Source organism: Amphiura filiformis, unplaced genomic scaffold, assembly GCF_039555335.1.
Source record: "Amphiura filiformis unplaced genomic scaffold, Afil_fr2py scaffold_24, whole genome shotgun sequence".
In the NCBI taxonomy this organism is placed as follows: Eukaryota; Metazoa; Echinodermata; class Ophiuroidea; order Amphilepidida; family Amphiuridae; genus Amphiura; species Amphiura filiformis.
This window is the reverse complement of record NW_027305488.1, coordinates 1715225-1727512: the sequence shown is the minus strand read 5'-3', so window position 1 is coordinate 1727512 and position 12288 is coordinate 1715225. Positions and strand designations below refer to the sequence as shown.

General features: G+C 34.9%; 1 protein-coding gene across 1 annotated transcript in view; it reads left to right on the top strand.

Annotated features, from left to right (window-relative positions):
* The first annotated feature begins 293 nt into the window (after positions 1-293).
* LOC140143603 (cytochrome P450 4A12A-like) overlaps positions 294-12288 on the top strand; it is a 29023-nt gene continuing 17028 nt past the window's right edge. Inside the window, exon 1 of the mRNA XM_072165416.1 lies at positions 294-488. Within this exon, the coding sequence (XP_072021517.1) occupies positions 294-488 (195 nt within the window). The remainder of the gene's footprint in view (positions 489-12288) is intronic.

Genomic DNA, 12288 nt, shown 5'->3' with positions numbered 1-12288 from the left:
CTCGATACTCGAAGATTTCAACTCGATACTCGACAATTGCAACTCGATACTCGACAATTGCAACTCGATACTCGACAATTGCAACTCGATACTCGAAAATTGCAACTCGATACTCGAAAATTGCAACTCGATACTCGAAAATTGCAACTCGAAACTCGATACTCGAACTCGAAACTCGATACTCGAAGATTAGCAACACACCTAATTAGCATGTGTGCATTGGTCCATTATTTCTGGTGCGATCTGCTGCGACCTACTACTGTAGTACTGATCTAGGAAAAGAGCATGTGAATATGGCAGTTGACTTCCATAACGTTTCAAGCACGATAGGCTTCATTATTTTAATTACGTCTTTGGGTCTGTTTGTAAACTTTAGTTTGACGGTGTTTGCTCTGTTCAAGAAAAGATGGAAGTTTCTCAAAATAACCGAGTCAGTAGAGGAAGGAGGATTGAAACATCCGCATCTTCTTTTCGGTAACCTACGTGAGGTAAGCTTATGTATACAATGTAGGCCTATAGGGCGAGTGCGCATGTAGTGCATGGTGTGGAGTGGGAACCACAGACGAAAACACAGCCAATATTTACTTATGACCAAGTATTCAAATACTTCCAATTCAAGAAACTGTTTGCCAGACGCGGTGCTAAACACGACTGTAGAATATGCTAACAAGTTACATAAGTGATTTTATAATTTATGGTCAAACACTGACGCATTAATAGTGATGAAATTTGTAGTCTGCGTACTTATCTAATTTTTAAAGGCTGATAACGGATGAGACAGTAGGGAATCTCCGAAAAGTTTGTTCGATAAATTCATTTATTTCTCAAAAAATAAAAATCGCAGTTTAAGAAATAACGGTTACCATGATCATTAATTTATAATAGGTCTGACACTTCAACATTTCGAGGGTTGAGAGCCAGAAAGCCTCAACTCAAAATGACCTGCTCCCATAAAATGAGCATTCAATCGCCAGGGCAGTCCATTAACCCGGTCCATTAATCATGACAAAATTAAATAGAAAACAAAAGACACTGTGCAGGAAATATTGATTTTCTCCTTCACTATCTATGATCAAAGCAAGGAGCTAACTTTATGCTTATTTTGTGAGAGCTGGTCATAGTAAGTTTTCTGGTTCTGAACCCTCGATTTGTTGTGGTGTCCCAAGTTCATAGTCATTAAAGGAGTATTTCGTGATCCTAGCATCCTCTTTTTATGACATTTTCAGTAGATATCCACGAAAAAAGCTTATTTCCAAAATTTCAGTTGATTCCGATTTTGCGTTTGCGAGTTTATATGCATGATTATGTGTATTACACTGCTCATGGCATAGGCCACTTTTGTAATTTCGTTCTGGTATACCAGAACGAAATTCAAATTTTGCGTTATTTTGCTAAACGAATTTATCTGCAAGAAATATTTATAAACATTATGTAGCCAGAGGTATCCAGTGGTGTAACAATCTCAATTTTTTTTGGAAAAGTGGGGGGATGAGGCTGTGGATCACGAAATCCCCCTTTAAGGCTCACGCCCTTTTTTAAAGACCGCCTCAGTAATTTTATATTTAGGTTTCAGCGATTGCTGGAAAAAAGGTGATATGCCCGGGGGGGGGGGCACTTCAATATGAAATGGATATAGGTACTGTGATGTAGGGTTGGCATTTCACAGTAAGGGGCATTCGGTGAGGAAATATAAAAATATGGTGTCATTGTGTGAGAGCATGATTTTTGGCATTTGGTGAGAGCAAAATGTAAAAGATATTGGGTCATTGGGTGAGAACATGGCCTTTTTTTAATGGAACCTTCGGGTGAGAGCCGAAACAGCGCCACATGCAGAAACCTCGAACATTGAAATTCTAGTTCTAAATGGCTTCAAAGTCTTTGTTTAAAAAAAAGGAACAAAATCAGTGATAAATGAAAGTTGCTGGTCAAATTAAAAATAAGGGTCTTTGGGTGATAGCCCCTGGGGGTACTCAAGTTTGGTTTTGGTAGGGACGTGCCGCTGAGAATTTGAAAGTGGGCCCATAAATATACCAATTTTTCAAGAAATTTGGACCCATTGATATACCAAAAGTCAAGTTTCGGCCGAATTTAACCCAAATTGTCTTAGTTTTTACAAATTTTCCCAAAATTTTGGCTAGATTAAGGGATCTAAAATGAGCGTTTATTGGGTTTCGACAGTATTTTTTGTGGGACATGAGAGCACCTCAGACCTATCGAATTGCATTCTGAATACGAAGCATGTCTTTCTGATACCAAATAATTTTCATTTTTTGAAAATCACAATATAATACAAATTTTATGATAAATTATAAAAATTTGATATTTTTCAAATTTTTGATATATAACAGTCCTCGAAGTAAATTATATAAATCTAATGATATACTCTTAAAGTGTATGTAGCAGGGAGAAAAAGCCGACGGTCAATTGAAAATTTTGACCTTTCATATTGAAGATATGGAAAAAAAAAAAAAAAGACCTAATTTTTTTTGGTGTTTTGGGGAAAAAAAATCCATATCTTCAATACGAAAGGTCAAAATTTTCAATTGATCGTCGGCTTTTCATCCCACCTACATACACTTTAAGTATAAATCATCAGATTTATAAAGTTTACTTCAAGTACTGGTAAATATCAAAATATCAATTTTAATGATTTGCCATAAAATGTGTATTAAATTGCAAATTTCAAAAATCAAAATTATTTGATATCAGAATGACATTCTTCGTATTCAGAATGCAATTCGATATGTCTGATGTGCTCTAATGTCCCAAAATAAATACTGTCCAAACGTTCATACCCCAGCCCTTAAGGAAAAAATGGGCTATTTTCCGAAAAAATTGAGAAAATTTTGAAAAAAGGACCCATTCATATACCAAAATAGGCTTTGAAAAAGGGGTCATTGATATACCAAGAGGCTGAAAATGCTACCCATATTTGCGGCACGTCCCCGTATGGTCATTTGTACTGAGTGCCCCCCCCCCCCCCGGGGGTGATAGATCAAATTGAGAAATAAGGGGTCTTCGGGTGACAGAGCATGTGTTCGTAAACCTGAAATATGGGGTATTTGGGTGACAGCAACGCTGAAAAACGCGTCACCTCCAAAATGGAAGTGGTCCCCCCGGGTGATATGTTTGTATTATATGCTCTTTATCTGACAATCACAATATTGATCGCCTTTACACAGCTCAAAAAGTTTGCCATGAATAAGTTCTATTATATTAGCCGGGCTTTACATGTTTAGTCCATTGACCAGTGACCATTGTTGAGGAGTTAAAGGAGGATTTCGTAATCCTAGCATTCTCTTTTTATGACATTTTTCAGTAGATATCCACGAAAAAAGCTTATTTCCAAAATTTCAGTTGATTCCGATTTTGCGTTTGCGAGTTATGCATGATTATGTGTATTACACTGCTCCATAGACAATGTGTTGTAATTTCGTTCTGGTGCACCAGAACGAAATTCAAATTTAACGATATTTTTGCTAAACGAATTAATCTGCAAGAAATATTTGGTACATAAACATTATGTAGCCAGAGGTATCCAGTGGTGTAAAAATCTCAACTTTTTTGGGGAAACGTGGGGGATGCGGCTGTGGATCACGAAATGCCCCTTTAAGAAGATACAGAAATGCCAGAATCTATGGTGGATATCCAAGAGGCCTATCGAGTGCATATCCGTCGGAACACGCTTTTCATAAATGCTAACCTCATCGTGACATCATCCAAGCAGCGAAGTTCATTTCCCATTGAAAAAAACGTTATCCGACGGATCTGCAGTCGACCATTCTGCCAACTTCAGTTGTGTCAACATCTACTATCTAGTCCCATTCTATTTCCAGTAATGTTTAAGTTCTAACGATTGTTTGATGACGTAAAATCGATAATATCAGTTCGGGGGCACTCATAATTCACGAACGTCTCTGATATCAAATATTCTTGAAGCGTCATGTCACATAACAGTATCTATTTTAAAACGGCATAAATGATTCTGTTCATATAAATGTATCATTCTCACATAGATAGTGAAGTAGTCAATTCATTCACTATCTATATTTTTTACTGCTTAGAAATCCATTCATGTTCAATCTGTGTCCAAGCTGTGTCAATGGAGCTTATAATCATAATAATAACCACCACCCTGCATAGAGGCCTTGCATGTGACGTATCATCCCGTAAATATGGCGGACTACTCAAATGCATTCAACAAAAGCATGATTGCAATCTACCGTGACAGTTCGTCTCGCTCATATAACCCTGCACTACGATCGAATAGGTTGATGACAACATTTGATTGAATGGACTGCACTCCGCCATAACTACGGTGAAGGACACCGGTTCAAATCCTTTGTTTGGAGCCAATCGATAAAGAATGCAAGGCCTCTATACGGGCCTGATTGAATGCTTTTGTTTGTTCAATGGACTGAATATTTTGTCTCATGAAGTCTTTGAACAAGTTCTTTATTCAAGTGTGCACATCATCTTTGAGCGGGTATAAAAGTGCTCTTCGCTATTGTCTCGTGCTTGGTACTTTTGCCGGTAATCCCACACCTCGTTGGCTACTCTGCTCAGGTCGATGACCTATTTTTTCCAATAACATGCAGTTCTTCATTAAATGTATGCGTTATGTTTACAAATAATGTTATATTATGTTATCATATCCATTATTATTAACTACTGTTCATTTCTCTGAATATGTTCTGTGTGACTGTTTTATTTTATAGCCACACATGACATAGTCAGAGGATATGATTTTGTGGATTTGTTCAAGTTTCTGCTTATTTATATTGCTTGTTTAAAATGGTCAGTTTTCTGGCATTTTTAGTTGTTTACTACTGTCCATTTCTCTGATCATGCTTTGTATGGCTGTCTTTTGCTATTCATGGCATGACCAGAGGATATGGATATATGGAACAAGAGTTGGCTTTATGTTACAGGCCTATAGGCCTGTATTTTTTTGTCAATGGTATTGAATTTTCATATCCTCATACATAATATGGCAATTTCTCAGCTCATTTCTGGTATTTTCAATCTACTACTATCCATTTCTCTGATCATGCTTTGCATGGCTGTCTTTTGCTATTCATGGCATGACCAGAGGATATGGATATATGGAACAAGAGTTGGTTTTATGTTACAGGCCTATTGGCCTATATTTTTTGTTAAATGATATTGAATCTTCATCCTCATGCATTATGGCAATTTCTCATTGCTCATGTCTGTCATCAACGTTTATTATGATACGTATATTCATGACAACTTAAATATATATTTCTTTAAAGGTTTATTTACATTATTAATGTTATTTTGAATCTATATTTATACAATCAAATCAGTTATTATTTGCCATCAATATACTTCACATTTTTCTGATCATGCTTTGTGTGCATGCTTCTGCTTTTGTGATCAGAAGATTTGTGGCGCTTCACCTGTGCCCAATCAATTGATTGACTTATTCTGTGTTTCATAACATTGTGAGCTGAGTTTGTATAATCATCTATTCAAAGTATTCAGTTATGTATCCTGAGTCCATTATTTTATATGATCAGATCCTCTGTAGCAGTCAATACGTGCATCCTCGCCTGCTCCTATTTTACTATCATCAGCTGTTTAGGTTGATTGCACTTTTCATTGACATGCATCATCAGCTTAGTGGGGTGTTCACACTATCACTGACTCAGTCAGTAGCGCAATGTTTACTTTTTCAGTTCATTGACCTGTCCAGACATACCTTACTTGATTGTATTAATCAGCTGATCAGGAGATGATGTGATCGATCTGATTTTTCTCCACTTCTGTTATCGTGCTCAAGCCTGGAGTTCTATGGCCTTTGTAGCTAGCTGCTGCTGGTCTTCATCATGTGGGCTTCTCTGATCGGGTCAATGTCCTCCGTTCCATTTCACCAGAGAATGTGATGTACTCAGTGCAATTTGGTCTATTTATTTAAATTGCGTCTTATTTATTTGTACGATTATTAGTACCATGTATAGTAATAGTAAATAATGATAATTGTTCAGGATGCACGTTCACAAGTGGTTGTAAATTGATTTATTATGAACTATTAATGTTTATTAATATCAAGTGAAATTACACTTGGTCTTATTGAATCTGTTTGCTGTTTTTGAAATTTGGGCCTACTCGCATAATATTATAAGCCTTTTGTTCTCTCATTCTACTGTGCTCCTCCTTGTCATCTTGATCTTGGTATCAACATAATGATGTACCACATCGCGGCACAGCTAGTGTACGTTATAGTATTATGCAAGTATGGCTATTCCGATTTCCTTGGTTCATCTTTTGCTACGTGGCCTATCACTTATTTTATCATTTTCTACTGACTTTGTTGTTAAAATATTGTCTTTAAATATTACCATTTGCAACTTTGGTTACAATAATGTTGTTTTCACTTTCGATTTATCTTTTTTATTATAATCATTATTTTTTGGGTATATTTTGTGGTGCATTATGTTTTACCATTACATTTGTTCAAACCCTAAGCCCTATGATACCCATGTTTTATTTTTTGTTGTACAATAAAAGCATGTTGACATGGCACAGGATGTCTGTAACATGGAAATCGTTTTCTCCACCCCATTACACCAAAATAATAATAATAATATTAATAATAATTAGATTTGCCATTTGTATTGAATCTTTTTTGTTGCAGTATATCTATACATTGTCTTTGAAATTGACCTACTTCTTTGCATAATATTCTTGCCTTTTGGTGCTCCTCCCTGTCATCTTGATCTTGGTATCTACATGTATACTACAACTCAGCACAGCCTGGCGCACCTCAGTATTATGCAAGTGGGTGTATACCGCGGACAAGTCATCATCTGCTGCTTAGCTTATAGGGGCCTACTTTATATATAAGTTCCTGAAGACTTTGTTATTATTATTGTTATTATCCTTTGTAACTTTCCATAATGTTGTTCTCTTTTTATTTATTTATTTTTATTGATCTTTTTGATATTTCATTATCAGTTTTATTATGATGCCATATCTTTCACCATTACTCATATAAATGATTCCCATGTTCTACGTTTGTTGACTTACAATAAAAGCATGTTGACATGGCACAGGATGCCTGTAACATGGAAACATCTCCACCCCACCCTCATATATGCTTAATCAGTAGTAAGTTGTAAGCTATATTAATTGACTTTATTATGAATTCATTATTATAATTAGTTAATTTTGATCTGCCTTGTACACATGATTGATGAATTGCATACAGGCGGTGTCTACTGTCTTTGATATTTGTCCTACTTGTGCGATGTTTTGCCTTCTGTTCCTGTGCTTCTCTTTCTCAATTTGGGTGATTTGTTAGATCTTGGTATTCATACCATACCACAAAATACAGTGCAACAGAGTGCAAGTAGGCCTACACTCTAAATTGCAGGGATTTAAAAGTGAATCCTTGAGACTGTGGTTGGGGACCGGTCAATTTTAGATTTGAAGTCAATCTTATGGATTTTAATTTTAATTCTTAAAGATTTAATTTTGAATCTTAAAGATTTGATTTTGGATCTGGCACTTGATTGGTCCCTAATCGCAGTCCCTTGGGATTTATTTTGAATCCTTGAAATTTGGAGTGTATACTTCATAGACATTTCCTTAAGCTGTTCAGCCTATATTGATATCTACTATACTTATTTATATTTGACAGTACCTTACATTACTGATGACATGTTCAGTTGATATTAATTCATGATATTGGGGTATATTGATAGGCGTGTACATACACTTCCCAATTGTTCTTTCATTATTCTATATATTTATGTTCATGACATGTTGAGTATCTTGATCATGTTGAAGTATATTTCTTTGTATATTAGCCAACATCCAGCCATTACCCTTTTATTATCAGTATTTATTATTATCCCAGCCCACCCATATTCCCTCACATTTTGGTATAAGTGAGCTTGACTCATCTGTTCCAACTGTTTTAATTTACTTTTGTTTCTAGATAATCCAATTCCTATTCACTTTGGATTGTATATATATATTATATATATATATATATATATATTTTTGCATTGTATATTTATTATTCGTTATGTCTACGTCTGATTTGTCCGATTTTATGTCACATGTCAAATTCAATCCATCTACTTTTGATAGCACTTTAAACCCAAATTCACCAACATCCGATCAATCATGTAATATTGACAACACCATGATTACTGATTGCAATTACTTCGACATTGAGCTTTTCAACTCAACTGACTTCAAAAACACTGAAATTTCTCTTTTCCACCTCAATGCATTAAGCCTTAATAAACGTGCCAATGATGTACCAAACTATCTTTCAGCTATTGATCATCAGTTTGATATATACGCTTTCACCGAAACATGGTTTAGGTCATCTGAGGACGCGGATCTCATCGATCTCAATGATTATTCAAACGAAAATTGCATCAGGCCAGGAGGAAGAACTGGCGGAGGGGCGTCTCTTTTCATTCATCCTAAATTCCATTATCGTATTAGACATGATTTAAAAATTGATTGCCCTGATTGTGATTCATTATTTATTGAAATTACAAACAACTCCCATAACACCATCGTTGGAGTAGTTTACAAACCTGATACAGTTGTTATGAATGACTTTATTATGCAATTAGACAATACACTGAACATCGTCACTAAAGAGAAAATACCCTGTTACATCACTGGTGATTTCAACATTGATCTCCTAAAATATGATTCTAGGCCTGAAGTAAATACTTTTGTCCATCTTTTTACTCGTACCAATTCATCCCATGTATAGATAGGCCTACACGTATTAAAACAAATAAAAATGGAGTCACCAGTGTTTCCCTCATTGATAACATTTTCACCAATAACATATCACAAGTAACTAAGTCTGGTATTTTTGTTACCGACCTCTCTGACCACTTTCCAATATTTTCCCTCGTTAATAGGAATTCACGTCATAACACATCCAAGAAAACATCATTTAAAAAGTCACGTCAAATGAAACCAGATAACATCAGAGGTTTTAAAAGTGCTCTTGCACTTGTGGATTGGTCATTCATTACAAACAACAATGACACAGAAAGTGCTTATAATGATTTCAATAACAAATTAACCACCTTGTTTGATATTCATTGTCCAATCAAAATAACTAAATTATCCAAAGAAAAATCGCCTCGGAAACCATGGATTACAAGTGGCCTAATAAAATCGATTAAAACTAAAGACAGACTCTATAAAAATATATCTCTAAGCCCACTGTGGAGAATAAACTGAAATATAATAAATATAGAAACTACTTAAACTCACTGCTTCGTACCTCAAAGAAACTGCACATCACATCCGAAATTGAATTTCACAGTCATAACATGAAAAAAAATGTGGCAAACTCTAAATAAACTCTTAGGTAGGAATAAAAAACGAAATTTCCTGATTTCTTTACTGATACCGTTAACGGTCATAAAGTCACTAATAATAAAGACATTGCATTGAAATTTAATGATTTTTTAACAAATATTGGACCATTATTGGCAGAAAAAATTCCGGAACCCGATAATAATTCCCCGTCAACCTTCAATGACTTTTCAAACAACAAAAGCCTCTTCCTTTCTCCAACATCAATTGAGGAAATTATCAAGCTCTCTTCCAAAATTAACAACACCTATAGCTCTGGTGCAGACGGAATAAGCTCCAATCTTCTAAAATCAATCATCTTCGAAATAAGTATTCCTCTCACCCACATCTTCAATTCATCTTTATCATCCGGTATTGTACCCTCAAAACTAAAAATTGCTAAAGTCACACCCATTTTTAAAGCAGACGATTGTCACAATTTCTCTAATTATAGGCCTATATCAATTCTACCATCAATATCAAAACTTCTTGAAAAAGTTATTTATAATCGTATTTTAAATTTTATTTCACTTCATGATATTCTAAGCCCTCATCAGTTTGGTTTCCGGCCACAAAGATCCACATATATGGCCATTAATGAGCTTTATTGCAAACTTGCAGAAAACCTTGATAAAAAGCATCATGTTGCAGGCATTTTTCTTGACCTCAGTAAGGCATTCGATACCTTAAACCACAACATCCTCTTGAACAAACTCGATCATTATGGTATCAGAGGTCTGGCCAATACATGGATTCGAAATTATCTCAGTGATAGGAAACAATGTGTGGTATTTAATGAAGCAGTTTCTCCTCTCACGAATATCACCTGCGGAGTTCCACAGGGGTCAATTCTTGGTCCCCTCCTCTTCTTATTATATATTAATGACCTTCCCCTGTGTTCCAAAATCCCACATTTTATCCTTTTTGCAGATGATACCAACATACTTTTCTCGCATGAAGATCACCATCACCTCGAATCAATCATTAATACTGAGCTTATTTTAATATCAAATTGGTTTAAATTAAATAAACTTTCACTAAACATCAAAAAAACTAATTATATGCTTTTTAAAAATAAATACAATAATAAATCTGAAATCAATATAAAAGTACTAATATAGATAATACAGAATTAAATCTGGTTCATACTACCAAATTTCTAGGCCTACTTATTGATGATAACCTCAGCTGGAAATCACATACTACACACATCACTAAAATTGTGTCAAAATATAATGGTATTATACGTAAAGTCCGCCCTTTTCTACCGGAGGCCTCTTTGCAAACCTTATATAATACACTTGTGCTTCCCTATTTAACTTACTGTGCAATTGTCTGGGCAGATAAAAACAACGCCAATCTGGATTCTCTTTTTCTCCTACAAAAACGAGTTGTTAGGACGTGCACAAATTCTTTGTGGCTCGCCCACACTGACCCACTTTTCCACCAATTAAATGCCCTTAAGATCCATGACATTTTCAAATTTCAAACAGCATTTTTATGCATAAATTTCATTACAAAATGCTACCAAATGACCTCTACGACAACTTCTTTACTACTAATGACGACATCCATACACACGATACCAGACATTCTAAAGACTTTCACATCCAATTATTTAATACGGTTTTGCTAGCAACACCATCAAAACACATGGTGCTCTCCTCTGGAATGATCTTGACCAATCCCTTAAACTCATCCCGTCTCCTACAGTATTTAAAAAAACATTCAAACAAAACCTCATCAATGGATATTTACCTGATGATGTTTAAAGTGCTTTCTCCTACATGATGGATTTACATGCGCTGCTTTAGTTCGCATTTTATGCTTCATTGATTTTTCGGACTTTATGTTGTCTGTCTATGGCATTCATAGAATTTGTAACCTTATAAATATCGAATATTGTATTTAAGCTATAGACTTGTCTGTAACTTTCAAATGGGTGCCACAACTTTACACGCTTTGCGTTTCTGTGGCATCCACATCTCTCATACCACATTGTTAAAATATTATTTTGTAATATTAATATTGGTATCTCAATTATAAATTATTTGGCATTGCATTGTTACTAATTTATTACAAAATGTTTTTTTTATATCATGTTATTTATATGTATGTGTGTTGAGATGAAAATAAAACTGAACTGAACTGAACTGAACTGAACTGTATAATCCCTTATCGTTAGGTCCGAGAAGTATGAAAGTTCTATGTTGTGGAGATTATGGTATGCAACTAACCATGGAAATAAACATCTCAAATAATGGACATAATTAAAAAACGGGCTATTGTATTGCAAATCTGTAAAATCAGAGAAGATGGTAAAATGCGTTGGAACAGAGAAGATGAGAAAAGGTACATCTTCTCTGCTCGAACATATCCGATTACCCACAGTTAACCTCCATTCACTTTTCTTTGTTTGGGGTACTTAAAATACCACTTGAAACTTCCTTTGTGGTAATCTGTTTGCATCCGCCACACGCTCGACTGATTCAGTAGTTCTCTTAGTGGAGAAAATATTCCACACACGGAAGTACATCGTTAAATTCCTAATTTCGCAGTCAAATCATGTTTTTTTTCTTTAAAGAAAAATAATACTAACCAGTGTGACCATGATTTTTAAACGAATGAAAAAGCATTATACATATCGCAACTCCCATTAAAAAAATCAAAAGTTTTGTTAAGTTATGGAAAGTCAAGCATAATTAATTTTCCAATAAAATTAATATAAGGTCAAAGGAAAAGAAATTTAAATGATAACCATTTGAATATTTGCGGCAGTTTACGGAAACTTAAGGTATGCACGGCCTCAACCAAAATTTTTTGATATATGGTTTAGATACATATATAAATAGCATTATTGATAGACGTTGCTTAATTCAACTCTTAATTAGTGATTAATTAGTACTTAATTACATCAAAATA